Raw genomic sequence first — 14,292 nt, forward strand, 5'->3', positions numbered from 1 at the left:
AATTGCCTGAGTACAGGCCCAGTGTTTCCAAGACCCTAATGAGTAACACACACAGACGTGCTCAGCACAGCCCTGGAACCACTGTCGCTTTGTTTCTACAGGGAAGCTACTGAAACGGTTCAGAAGCAGGTTCTCTCCTGCTTCCATGGGAGATTACCTCCTATCCCCCAGCACCTGGCTGCATTTGCATCTCACCTGTGCCTTGCACCATTAGGTGCCTGTACCTTGGGTGGAAGAGTTGTTAAGGCTATGCTTTGGAACCATCCAGGTCCATGCTCAAGTCTTGATTCTGGCACTCACCTTCCACATGATTTAGGCAAGTTATTTATTGTCTCTGAGCTACAGTTTCCTTATGTGTAAAATGGGGCTAATAGTTCCTACCTCATAGGATATTAGGAAAATGAGATTTCATTAAGCAGTGTATGAAAATGCCTAAGATAGTACTTTGCATGTAGGGTTTGCTCTTAAAGTGCAATTCAAAATTCCATGCAGGAGTTCCTATTGTGACTCAGGGGTAATGAACCCAACTAGCATCCATAAGGATGCAGGTTTGATCCCTGGTTTCACTCAGTGGGTTAAGGATCTGGCATTGCCATGAGCTGTGGTGTAGGTCGCAGACACAACTTTGGTCTGGTGTTTCTGTGGCTGTGGTGTAGGCTGACAGCTACAGCTCCAATTAGACCCCTAGCCTGGGAATCTCCATATGCCTCGGGTGTGGCTCTAAAAAGACAAAAAAAAGTAAAAAATAAAATTCCATACAGAACCCCACTAAAATGGAAACCATAGTCATTTCTCTGATCTTTCAGATGATCTTTGTAGGAGTCTATTCTAGGCAAACTACCAAAATTAATCACTCACTCAGTGGCAGGAAGCAAACAAGTTCCACCAAGTCAAAGCCTTGTCCTTCCAACATCTCTGCAGATGGCACAGGTGTCTGTCCATAGGAAAGCTATGTCCCTAGGGTTCATTTTAAATTGCTTCAAAAGGTGACATAATATTGTCTCTGGGAATGTTGGGATCCCAGGGCAGCAAGGAAAAGTAAGCAACATGATTTCCCCACATTTCTGACCTTCTCCTTGTCTCAGTGGGGACAGCCTACACTTGAGGAGGGTAGCAATGATGCCTGAGCTTGCAGTGGGACAGACATGACTCAGATTTCTAGCCCTGTGCCTCTGACCTTGAGGACAACTCCCCCTTTTGAAAAGACACCTCAAAACTTCAGGCACTTCCATCCTCATAGTGAGCAAAATAGTGTTCCAATTGTCTGTTGCTCATCACTCACAAATTAAGGACAACCCTTGGTCTGTTTTTCCAAAAGATCTCAAGCCCCTCTTAAGCTTCCCTGTTGAGCAAAGGATGCCTCAGCAATCTTTCTACTTGATGACACTGCTTTCTACCAAGTCCTTGATAACTTACTCTTGATTTTCTGATATGGTCCCCACTCCCGAATGATAAGACCTTACAACCCCTTCTGTCACCAGCCACTGTTATTGTGGTGTTATTGGTGCCTGACAGAGAATCTTTAGAAACTGTCCACTCCTATCCAGGGAACCCCAGTGAAAGAGGTAGGAGCTCTCTGGCTCATGCCCCTCTCCAAGGTGCTGAACAAGCACAGTGCATGGCCTCACAACCCTTTTCTCTAGCACAGTGGTCATTCTTGTCCAGTATCTCCCAGGAAGTCTACACCTAGTGGAGGAATGGTGGAAGAGGAATTGGTGCCTCAGGAGGGAAAGCAAATGCAGAGAGAGAGAGCGCGCTCAACGTAGGCTGAATGTCAAAGCTACACATGGCGGACAAAGAGAATAAGCAGAGGTTTTTGTTTTGACATTGTTTTCCATTAACAAATTACCAAAGAAGGAACTGCAACAGAACATGAAGCTTATCTCATGTTTATTTGGCAACTCAACTATCTTTCTGACAGTTGCAAACTTTTCCTTTTATGGCTTATGTGAACCCTTCAACCCATCTTATTTTTAGCTCTATGTGGTATATTGAGGGCAAAGGCATTACAACAAGCCTGACTTGGTTTCCTGCCTATTTTGCCTTCATAGAAGACCTCTTCAGATCTCCACAGCCCCTGTTTATGTGTTTGCCTCTTGTCCTTGACTCCTATCTATTTCTCCATAAAACCTCAAAGACCTTTTCCCTTCTCTAGGAAGTCTTCCAGTCAACTCATACATGATTCCTTTAAGTATCTATGTCACGGTGAGCAGTGTGTAAAGAGATGTCTTGATAGTACTGTCATTTTTGATAACCAGTCCTGGACCTCTCCCCTCATGTGTTCTTCTGGCCCCTCACAACAGAGTTTTCTTTTGGCCATCCCCTATCCCTGATGCTATTTTCTGATCTCCTACTCTATCCCCTCCTAACCTTCAACTCACCTTGAAAGATGAGGTTAGTTCTCCAAACTAAAATCCTGATTTTTCTCCACAATGAGAACACTACCTCTGCATTCTTTTGTCCCATAATAGGCATGAGTCTTGAGTATCCAATGTTCTTGCTGGCTCATTTGTAGACCCTATCTCAATGCTTTCTCCTAAATAAAGATTGAGTAGAGGACAGAGGTTGCTGTAGAAGCAAAGGAGAGGAAGGAGAACAAGCAATAACAGATACCATGTCAAAGCTAGACCACCTCTCAGGAGGCCAGGAAGCAGATGTAGAAGTGCATACAGGCGTTGAGTCCAGGAGGTAAAAAGAGCTGGAACATCCTAGAGACACGACCCCGTATCCAAGACTAGGGCTCTAACTAGGGTGTAGTTGCACAGGTTAGGTGGCCTAAAGAGTATAGACTAGAGCAGATAAACTTCAAGGTGTTTTCCACAAATACAGCCCCAATCTTGTGGGCAAGATACCAGATACCATCTCTGAATATTTTTTTCTGCATTAATCTTAACTTTCCATTACCATCTGTAACTCTATGTCTGAAACCCTTGCTTTGACCCTCAACTGTATGTGTCCACAATTCCCAGTATTCCATTAATGAGGAGTCTTGATTCATTGATAAGCATATAGGTTCCCCAGCATATGGGCTCTAACCTCTATATCTTCATGGCTCTCAGCACAGTTCTGGGCATCAGGGCCTCTGCTCAAGGAACAAGTGGCTGAATTAGATTAGTCTTAGTTGGATGAGCAAGTCAGGGTTCCAGACCATCCAATAATAACAATACTACTAATAATAGCAGCTGACATTTAACTGAGTTTTTCTGTATACCAGCCACACAGATAAACCCTTTGGACTCATTATCTCATTAAATCCTCAAAACTACCTCCTTTTAGATGAGACCATTAAGTCTTAGAAATTCACCTTCCAATGGTTTTCCAACAAGAAATATTTTTTCCTTAGCTGGTGTGACCTTTAAAGTGTTCATTGGTTGGTTTCAGAGAGCCCCTGGGGGTCTCTGAAAACATGCACATGTTCAGGTACATGTTCCTTTTTCTCAGGAAAAGCTTGGTTGCTTTCATCAGACTCTCCAAGGGGTCATGCATACAAAAGGGAGGAACCCACCTCTGGCCTGATGCAGAGCAGCCAGTTCCAGCCTCCGTGAGGGGTCTCCCAGGAGAGCATTGCCTCATTGTTGTAGTTACCCTCACCTGGTCCTTGTGGGGAGGGGTCCAGGGACACAAACCCTGGCTGCAGCCATGTGCACTTAGCTGGACACTGCCAGCTCTGTACCTTGGACAAGCCAGAAAATCACATCTAAATTCTGAAACCAGGATATTGGCTTTATTAAGATTCCTGATAAAGGAACTGGCTTTCAGGGCTTACCTATCTTCAGCAGATTTTCCCTTTGATTACTCAAGAGTGCTCTTATTTTCAGCTTTATGCCTACAAATAAACTCACCTCCTCTCTCCCTCCCACCCAGTATCTTGATTCTTAAAAAAAAAAAAAAATCATCTGGCCCAAAGCACATTAAGAAGCAGGAGATTCTTTCTCAATATGACAACACTTGGGCTAGTCCCATGGCTCTAGAAAGATCATTTTTGCTTAATTCTTTGCAGTCCCAGCTTCATGTGGGCTGACCCATCCTCTCAGGCACCTCCTGAAAGACACTGGAGACCCATCCCCATAACCCAGAATCCACTGTGTTCCTCCCACCCAGACAGAGAATCACAGCTCAGCAGTTTTCCCATCCTTTAAAAGGACTGAGTTTTCCTAGCCCTTTTAGCAGGAAGCTTTCATCAGTAGTAACCGTGGCAACAGATCAGAGAGGCTTCAAAAAGCCTGTCTGTATATAATTAAGAAAAACGAGGACGCAGACGTGAGAGCAGGGAGCTTAGACAAGGAGACCCTGGCTCTGAGCCCTACCAGTGTACTTCCCAAGGGCTTCTGAGGACAGAGAAAGCCGATTTTCTTCTCCCTGTGGCTTCCCTCTCCACTCCGCCTTTAAACTTTTTGCTCACTGATCTCCATGGGACTCCTTCCTGAGGATGTTGCTGGGGACCCTGGTGTAAACAAATGCTCTCTGCAGGGGCAGTACCCTAAACCCCAGGAGTGAAGCCTAGATGGGAAGCAAGTGGCCCTGTTACTTCCTCTAGGGAGGTTGATTCAGAGGCCAACCCTGCTCTGATCACTCTGTTGAGGCACAGGAGAGTCCCAGCTGCCTACCTGCAGGAATGTACCCTTGTCATCAGGCCAATGGAGCACAGACTTGGGGCCATCATTGTTTTAGCTACCCAGACACTGGGCCTGGCTTGCCTGGCCCGGAAGAGGCCTCGTGGGAAAAGGGAGGTAATTGCAGGGAGGTAATCTGAGCCTGGGGGCTGCTTTATTTCCTGGCACTTATTCTTATCATCTGAAACCATCTTCTTTCTCTGTGTTTCCTTCTTTCCTATCAGTTTTTTTTTTTTTTTTTTAAATCATGTAAGCTCTATGGGAGCAGGAGCTCGGCTGCTTTTTCCTATCTTTCAAGTACCCAGAACAGTGCAGGGAGTGTTTGTTGCAGGAGCGAGCGAGTGAATGAATGAATAATGAGTGGGGTTTAGTCTTGCACCACCTCCACAAATACATGCTGTGAGCCCAGGCTCTGTGCTGGCTTCTGAGACAAGGCACATGCTCAGGTTGTCCTAGCTATGCGAGTCCACTCTCCAGGCAAGGCCATTAATGTCAGTTCCTGCTCCGTGGGAGGAATGGATTCAGATGTGTGCAGCCCTGGGTTCAGCAGCCAGGCTCCCACCGACCCCCGTTCATGCTCCACAGATGCATTAGCTCTGGGCACAGTCATAGATGAGAGGTGGCAGCTTCACATGAAGGCCATTTCTAAATAAACATGAGAAACTCTTCCTGGAAACCCACTGCTTTTCTTTTTGAGTGGCAAGAAAATGAACATGGAGAAAGTATTGGCCAGAATGAGTCTCTTCAGCTACCATGGACACTGATGGTTCAGGACAGAGCTCAGACCACTCCAAACCAGCTCTTCATCTGCCACCTTTTTGTCACCAAAGCTTCTACCACCCAGAGTAACAAGCAGGGTCCTTACTGCTGCTGCTACTGCATCCTCCCTCGGCCCCACAACAGGGCATCCTCCATCATGCTGGCACAGAGTGCACACACAGGACCTGAAACCTTGCACGCTGAGCAGAGGTTGAGAACTGGTAGATTGGGGCCTCCCAGGCAAACTGTTGGCCATGAGAATCACATAGATAAAGCAGCCACCAGCCCCTGTTACCCAGGAGACCACAGCATGGTGAGGACACAGAGGAAGAGCCCATTGCAGTGCAATGGTGGATTCTGAGTTGGGTGTCTGGAAATGGGCTTATGGAAGCCCCAAGGCGGGGGTGGGGAGGTGGTTTGTGACTGTGAGCATCAGGGAAGACTCCTGGTGGAATGAGTGCTGGATCTGGAAGGGTGAGTAGGAGCTCATCAAGTTGATCGACGGAAAAGAATTCCTGACAGAAGAGAGAATGCAGTGCAGAGGCCCAGGATGTGAAGAGAATTTAGCATGCACAGGGCAACACAGGAATCTTCTTGTTGGTCACAATGTGAGGATTAAGGGCCAAGTGGCCAGAGATGAGATCAAGAACAGCAAGACCACGTGGGGACTCAAAGGTCACAGAAAGGAGGGTAAAGCTTTGTATAACTGGGGTGAGAGCAGAAAGTGCTAAGATCCCCTGTCCATTTTGGAACTCACATCCTGGCAGAAGGGAATGGATGGGAGAGATGCAAAGAGAAGTCAGAGAATTGAATAGGCAAGACTCATTGATGTGGGGTGGAGGGGAGAGAGGAAGGAAAAGATCCAAGAAAAGGGAGATGAGCTGACAGCCCATGTGTCGGGCTCCCCAACATGGTTCTGGTTGGTGACAACACAGGGTTTCAGGAGAGTAAGGACCTAATTTTGTTCCCTGGATTTGTCAAGTAGGAGGCAAAAAAAAAAAAAAAAAAAGCCAGTGTGGCAGAGGAGCGAGGGAGAGTAATCAGGCTGCAGTTGGCTGAATAGGGAGAGAGGACAGCCCGCAAGGATGACTCTACTTTGAGAAAGCTTGGCTGGAGAATGAAGCGAGGACACATAATATGAACAAAGAAACACCAGGCGACTGCGTTTTAGTTTTAAAATGGCAATGACTTATGCAAGTTCATATGGAGAAGGTGGAGTCAGGGGAGAGGATGAAGTTGAAGTTCAAGGGAGAGTGGAGGTAATTGATGTGGAGAAGGTCTCCAAAGGATGGGAGAGGTGGGTGGTCACCAGCCAATATGGACACTAATGAATAGTGCTGTGTCAGATGACACTAGCCAGGCCCAGTAAAAGCCCACCTAGGGCAGTCCCAACTGCCTGCCCAGGACTTGCTGTGTGCTGTTTCGGAAAGAGATGGATGTTTATTTCTGGGCAAATAGGTGGGGAATTCTTGAATGCTGTTTGCAAGACTTGAGTAAAAATGCTTCATGAATCCTGCCCTGTCACAGGCGTGCATGAAAGTCGTGCTTTAGCTCAGGCCTTAATGGGCTTTCTATAGTACAGTACTGATTTTCTTTCATGTTTTAATAGAATCCAATTTCGTATTTGCTTTCTGCTCTAGCTGCTTGCTGTTGACTGATTCAACACAGAATCCTTCCCAGGTGCCCCCCGACCTTGTTGTTATTCCCTCGTTTTGTGTGTGGGCATTTGATTCCTGTCCCCAGCATGAACCGCTTTACACATGTCTTCGTTCATCTGGCGACGGTCACGTGCGTTAATGCTGAATGCATTACTATCCAGAGCAGCGGCTCCAGCAGACCTGCCGTTTAGAAGTGGGGCTTCCAGGCAGGGTGCATGTCCATTAGGGAGATACTGAGGATAAGCAGAGCTCAGCCTGGGCACCTGACTCTATGATCTGTTCTGTTCTTGGGAAGGAGACCTTCCAATTTAATCTCCAGGTGCTCAGGACTGCGGCCATTAATTCAGCAACATTTTGCCTTCCTACTAGGTAGCAGGCTTTCTTTGCAACAAGACATTTCAGCCTTTGCCAGAAAGGTATTTCAGCCTCGTCCTCCTTGAGTTCCAGTGAGCCTGGCTGGCTCGTAAGAAAGTCAGTCTGTTCAGATCTCCTGTTATCCACAAACACATCTGACCACCAACATTTGGAGTGCCTTATTAGTGTAAGGCCAGATTTTCACATGGTAGGAGAAGATAGCTTCACTAGCAGGCATCACAGGGCTCTAGTGAAGACTGTGAACTTTGGAATCAAGCAGGCGTGGTGTCCTTACTGACTCTGATTCTCAGAGACCACATGATCTACAGCCAGTTCCCATTCTCAGTGTTGCTCTAAAATGTAGTTAATTATCCTATCTTCCCAATAGGGTTCTTGGAGGGATTAAATGCCTGCAAAGGAGCTAGCAGAGTTTTTGGGAAACCCCTGTGCTCTTCTCATGTCATGGGGTCAAAAATGGTGGCCAAGGGAATCTCCCACCTAACCTGGCTTGGGTCTTCATGCACTCAGGCTTGTGCAATGTGAATATTCATCCCTCCAGATGTTCTGGCAGCCTGTCCTACAGAGAAATGCTCCCACTGCTGTGCACACACCACAGAGATCCCAGATTGGGTGAGATCTTATGCTGGATGCTGGGATATGTTGGGGCTTAAGGGGGTCATTCCAACCCTTTACTCTTGAGTTCCAAACCAATTAAGGAGAGACAAGGAATCCAAGAAGTGCCCGCTATACATGCATGTTATTGATGCTAAAGCCTGCTGGGGGATGCAGCTAGGTCTTGAGAACAAAAGGGCTTGCACCCAGGTCCTCCATCCCCCTCTCCCTTGGCACATAATGATTCAAAGAAGGAAAGCCCAAGAGGTGATGACTAAAAGGGGATTTGGGGATGGGTGTTCATCTCTATTATTTTTTTTTTCTCAGAATGAATTGGAGCGTGGAAATTTGGGGTTGAGGGACGAGAGGGGATGGTGTATGTGATGAGGATGGGAACATACCAAAGGCAGATAGAGAAATGCTGGGCAAGAAAGCTTCCACCTAACCTCACCGAGTCCTGGTCTCCCTTCAGGTGTCCCCTCCGGCCCCCGCAACGTCATCTCCATCGTCAACGAGACATCCATCATTCTGGAGTGGCACCCTCCTCGGGAGACCGGTGGGAGGGATGATGTGACCTACAACATCATCTGTAAAAAGTGCCGGGCGGACCGCCGGAGCTGCTCCCGCTGCGACGACAATGTGGAGTTTGTGCCCAGGCAGCTAGGCCTGACCGAGTGCCGCGTCTCCATCAGCAGCCTGTGGGCCCACACCCCCTACACCTTCGACATCCAGGCCGTCAATGGGGTGTCCAGCAAGAGTCCCTTCCCCCCGCAGCACGTCTCTGTCAACATCACCACAAACCAAGCTGGTAAGTCCGGAGTCTTCAGCGCTCTCTCTGCCGTCTGGTCTTTTGGGCTGGCTCGTTGCCGTCTCTGTGCAGGAACCAAGCTGCAGCTGCACCCATGCTGTTCGTCTGCCCTCGGACCTCCTCCCTGGCGGGGAGGGATCAGGCGATGGGCATGTGTGACCATGGAGGAAATGGGTGTGGAGTTTCACTTCCGAGAGTGAACTGGATTCTAAGGGATTATCTTGACGCCGTACCAAAGCAAAGATGTAGCTCCAAACCAGAGTAGGACCCAGTGCTCTGCACATCCAGCTGGGATGCAACACCTGTCCTTGGAGGGATGGAAGGACAGATAGGCAGATGGGTGGTAAATGGATGGTCACATGGAGAGATGGGTGGGTCAGGGGATGAGGGGATGGATGTACCATCTTGAGAACCCCAGTGCCTTCTTTAGTAGAAAACCCAGTGAAAGAAACTTCCTGGAAATCACGTGATAGTCAGTACTGCCTCCATATATTATTTTTCAATTAAACTCATGTGATTCAAGCATGCATTCTCTTTACAGCTTGCTCAGATGAATGCTCCGTGGTTACGGAGACTTCAGCTAGTTGGTAATAGATCACGCCGATGGCCAGTACCTCCTGTGGCGTGCACAGCCCAGAACACATGTTCCTGTCTTTTCTCTATATCTTTTGTTCTCCTGACCTTTTCCCTTTATTACTTTTCACACCTCTTGCAACGACCCATTTCTTTTTATGTCCATTTAACCAGTCCATTCATGTACTCACTCATTTATTTATTTATGCACTCATTATTAAGGGACAGTCATTTGGCATCTACTGTGGGTGAAGCTGTGGCTTGGACACGGGGAGGGTTACAGTGATACTTGAATGCCATGGTTCTTCCCATGAAACTCATTAGCTTATGGATTTCCAGGGCATAGACACAAAGTACAGAGCTGCAAGGTGGTGTGTTCTAAGGATCGCGTGCTGTCCACGTGCAGTCAATACCAAAGGAGTTACTGATAAATGAGCAATCTCTCTCCTGGGGTGAAGATGTAAGGGGGTGCAGGGGGGAAGTGGACTTCACGAGATCTGTAGGCAGTGATGGGGGTTGTGGGCAGTGGACCATGATCTTTTTTGGAATTGTGGATTTTTCTCAATCAACAAATTCTAAAAGGGCAGCTTGTTAGTGGGCTCGAAGGAGTCAAGCGCTTCTCTTGCACGTTTTTCTTTGCATTCTCTCCCTCCACGTAGCTTCCAGTTCTGGACCTCTTCTAGCCTTCTCCCTCCTTTCCCACCCCGCCCCTCCCCATCCTCAGACTCGCCCTGCCTCTCTTAATACCAGGCATCTTTGATGGCAGATGATTCTTAGGTTTAAGCTGTCAGAACTGAGAAGAAAAAAAGGTGTCATAGGAGAGCGTGGCTGTCCAGATGGCTGCGTTGTTGCTGTGAGTGTGTGTGTGTGCGCGCGCATATGTGTGTGTGTGTGTTCCTGTTTGTATGTATCGGTGTGGTCACGTGTTTACATGCATACGTGTGTGGTGAGAAAATAAGAGTGGAAGTGTGGAAGCCTCCAGCTGGTGACCACAGCCCTGGTGCCATGGAGACAAAGGTTGTGACAGCCTGTCTTAGCCAAAGAGAAGAGAATGGTAATTTTTGTCTCATGGTGAGCACGGAACATGGGCAGCCTTTGTTAGCAGTATTTCCCTTGGAGAGTTTAAGGCAGAAAACTGGCTGAAATATTTTAGTGTCCCAGCTTCTGGGAATAATAATCCTGCCAGGCTGTCATGTTACACTGGGCTTGGCTGTCTTTTCTCCCTCTCGAAGCATGTGTGAACAAACCTGCCACTTATATTGGTTTGCTTTGATTTCTGCCCCTCCCTTTCCTCACCCTGCTATTCCCGAACCTGCCCATCTGCTCATCTTGCCATCTGCACTTTCCCAGGCTGTAGTGGGGCCGAGGGACCAGGGCTCCTACCAGGGACCCTGCACTCCCAATATTACAAACATTTCTTTTTGTCCTCACCCATTTGCCACTCCAGGAGCATCTCTCATGCCCACTGTTCCCCCTCTGAGGGGCCCTTTATTCTTAATCTTCCCTGATCTGGGGGTCCCAGCCCCATTGTCACCATCCAGTCTATGGTTTCTCTTGGGAAATTCTGGAATTTGGGTATCAGAAAGTTTACAGTTAATGAGATAAGGTTGCTGCTGCTTCTTGATGGCACAAGATTATTATAAAATCAAGGTCAGGTTAACCAGTGGTTTCTCATCTGGGGACTATGGATCTCTGAGGAGCATGGTGCCATGGTCCTGCTGTGGTGAGTCACAGGTGAATGCATATTTTCTCTTTCTTTCTTTCTTTCTTTCTTTCTTTCTTTCTTTCTTTCTTTCTTTCTTTCTTTCTTTCTTTCTTTCTCTTCCTTCCTTCCTTCCTTCCTTCCATTCTTTTAAGGCTGCACCTGCAACATGTGGACATTCCCAGGCTAGGGGTTGAATTGGAGCTGCAGGTACAGGCCTGTGCCACAGACACAGCAACACCAGGTGCAAGCTACATCTGTGACCTCCGCTGAAGTTCGAAGCAATGCTGGATCTTAACCCACTGAGTGAGGGTGGGGGTCGAACATGCATCCTTGGTTGGATACTAGTCAGATTCTTAACCCACTGAGACACAACAGGAGCTCCTGAGTATTTACTTTCAATCAAGAGATCATTTGTTTAAAAAGAGAACTTTCCAAAGCAACACTTAGGCCTGTACCTCTGCAAGAAGAGTTTAGAAACATGAATGGAAGCTCCACATTTTATCAGAACTGAAAGGGAAACTAAATGAGAGGCATCATAAAACCTTAATGACTCAGGTAGGTCCATTAAGGGATGAAGGGGAATGAACCTCTGTATCACCAAGAAGTCAGGACATGTCTGTCCCCTTCCCAGGGCACCCCTGAGCTATCTCCCTCTGGGTGAGATCCAGGTTGACCCTGCCCCCCATCCTGAGGGCAGGATAGTGTGCCCCCTCTCAGTTCCTGTGGCCACACCTGTCTTGCTGTTTGGGTCATGAGTAGGTAGATGGCAGGTAAAGAATTTGACCAAGAGCAGTCCTGGAATCAATCATTAAGTCAACTGCTAAGCATTTATTATCTATTCTGTGTCTGGAGCAGCCCAAACTGAAAAGAGTGGAGGGCTATTGATTGGGTCCCAAAGGAAGAGCAGGTGAGTTATAGTTATAGTTAACACCTCATGCTTGTGTTTCTTTTGAGTTGATAGCAGATTTTGGAATGTGCGGACTCATTTGATCTTTGTAATTACCCTGTGAATTGTGCATTATTGCTCCCATTCTTCTGATAAAGAAGCAGAGACTCAAAGGGGCTTGGGAAATTGAGGATTAGAAAAGGGTCAGTTACACGTCCATTCTGTTTCTGCCTTCTGTTTCTTTCCCTAAGAGGTGGCCAGTCCCTCTGGCACTCCATGTCATAGCTTCTGGGTACAGAGGTTTTTCAGAGCCAACCAATGCCATCCTACTGAGAGGAGGGGACCCCAGTATGCAGCCTGGTTATCCTTCCACAATTTTCTCTGTAGTACTAACACACTAAAGGCTTCCTTCTCTCTCTGAGTGGAGATGGGAGATAGGTGTGCGTTTGTCCAGGGGTACAAGTTGTTCCCAAGGTGAATTGGATCCTGACAACGGATGTAAGGGTCACATGAGGCGGGTGGACAAATTGGCTGCCAAGGATTCTGGACTTGATCTGAACATCAGACTCTTTGCTGGGAGGCTGCTCAGTGCTCTGGACTGGTCCGTCCTTTATTGAGGAGCTCTGGACCACATCTGTGGCTGGGCGCACCATCCTCACTGTGCAGCAGAGGCAGAATGTCATGCTTTTCTTTCTTCTTTCCTGATGTGCATCATCGATGCTGCATCATGTTGCTCTTGTGAGTCCTGCCCCATGGAGGCCGGCAGCTCATCTTAGCTGATTTGGTGCCCGACAAAAAGGCTTATGGTTGTAGGCATTAGTTTGTCAGAGAAAGTCACCAGTAGGCTTCTCTTGGCCCCAGGGTTGTGATCTAAGGAGATTTTGTAGTCATTTTGTGGTCCATTGGGCACACATTACATATAGTTCTTCCTTCAGAAATAAGCACAATGGGGGTGGATGCCAAAGGGTCTTTTGAATCCCGAGTTCCAGAGAGCTTTCATCTCCTTTTGTGATGACTCCAGTCAAATATACAGTCAGACTGCTCAAAGATCCTGTATCACTTGGTGAGTATCAGGATAGGATCCCCACCCAGCCTGTAGGCAGGGGCAAAGTCCTACCATTTTTGAGCACTTCCCATGTGCCAACCCCCTTCAGAGTTCTTTACAAAAATGATTTGGGTCATTTGAAGAAACCAGGGTCAGAGTGCTTTTGGAATGTACTCAGCATCTCCCAATTTGCGAAATGATGTTTCTGGGTTTCATACTCAGGTTTGTGGCCATTTTATCCTCAGACTGATCAAAAATCGCATTATGGTGAGCCGTGTAAGTCATAAGCTCCCTCTAAGCTATTGCCACATAGCTGGGCCACTTTAGCTGTCAAAAAAATGTCCATCATCTTTGGTCAGGGATGGTCATGAATTATGCAAGCTCAGATTTACGTGAGGTCCTTAGGGATGCAGTCTTGCACTGAATACAGCTGCCTGGAGTTTAAAATAGACCAGATCAGGTGGAACTCTCTCTGTTCCAGTGGCCAAGAGATCTGCGGAGAGGTTGTTATCACCACTAACTCCTGCAGTCACTCTCTGGCACCTGGCCCCAGGTTCAGACTGATGGCCGGATCATCTGGCTGTCAGGGAGCATTAAAGTGAATGACAAACTTTACCTCTCTTTTCTGCCAACTAGACTCAGAATATCAGAGCTGGGAAAGAGGACCTCCGAGGAAATCTTGGAAAAAATAAATAAGACAAATCAGCCCAGCCCATCTATAAAGTCAACTTGGAGTGTGATAAAATAAAGTCAGTAAATTCGGGACCATCTAAGCCAAAGAGAACATACTCGAAGACCCGTGAGGCCAGGCAGGTAAATGGAGAGGAGCACAGCAGGGCCAGGAGTCAGGCCACCGGGTGTGGTGGGGACCACAGGGAAGTGAACCTGGGCAACGCCAGCAAGTGCTCCCCTGGAGCTGCCCCCGACTCAGCACCAGCAAGTGCTGCCAGACCTTCAAAGCTGAAAATCCAGATTTAAAATGTTGACAACTAATTAGAAAATTTCAAAACACTTGAGAGCCAGGCAAATCCAATTCTGCATTTGGCCTTTTGGCTGTGGTTCGCAACCCCTGATTCAGAGGGCTAATCTGATTTACCCAAGCTTGAATGGTGCGTGTGCTGTGTTGCACCATGGGGCAGTCATCTTCCCTGACTCCCGGTGGCAGCAGTGCAGGGGGGAGGGGAGTCCTGGGGTTGGTTCCTCTTTCTGCTCCTCATGTGACTTCTGCAGGGCCTTGAATTGCCATGATCCCTCCTTTTCAACTGTAAGGTGGGAATAA

General features: G+C 47.5%; 1 protein-coding gene across 1 annotated transcript in view; it reads left to right on the forward strand.

Moving 5' to 3' along the window:
- The window catches only part of EPHB1 (EPH receptor B1), a 446,863-nt gene that overhangs the window by 306,636 nt on the left and 125,935 nt on the right, over positions 1–14,292 (forward strand). The window contains exon 5 of the mRNA XM_021069481.1: positions 8,469–8,804. Coding sequence (XP_020925140.1) covers positions 8,469–8,804 — 336 coding nt within the window. The remainder of the gene's footprint in view (positions 1–8,468; positions 8,805–14,292) is intronic.

This window comes from Sus scrofa, chromosome 13 (genome assembly GCF_000003025.6).
Source record: "Sus scrofa isolate TJ Tabasco breed Duroc chromosome 13, Sscrofa11.1, whole genome shotgun sequence".
In the NCBI taxonomy this organism is placed as follows: domain Eukaryota; kingdom Metazoa; phylum Chordata; class Mammalia; order Artiodactyla; family Suidae; genus Sus; species Sus scrofa.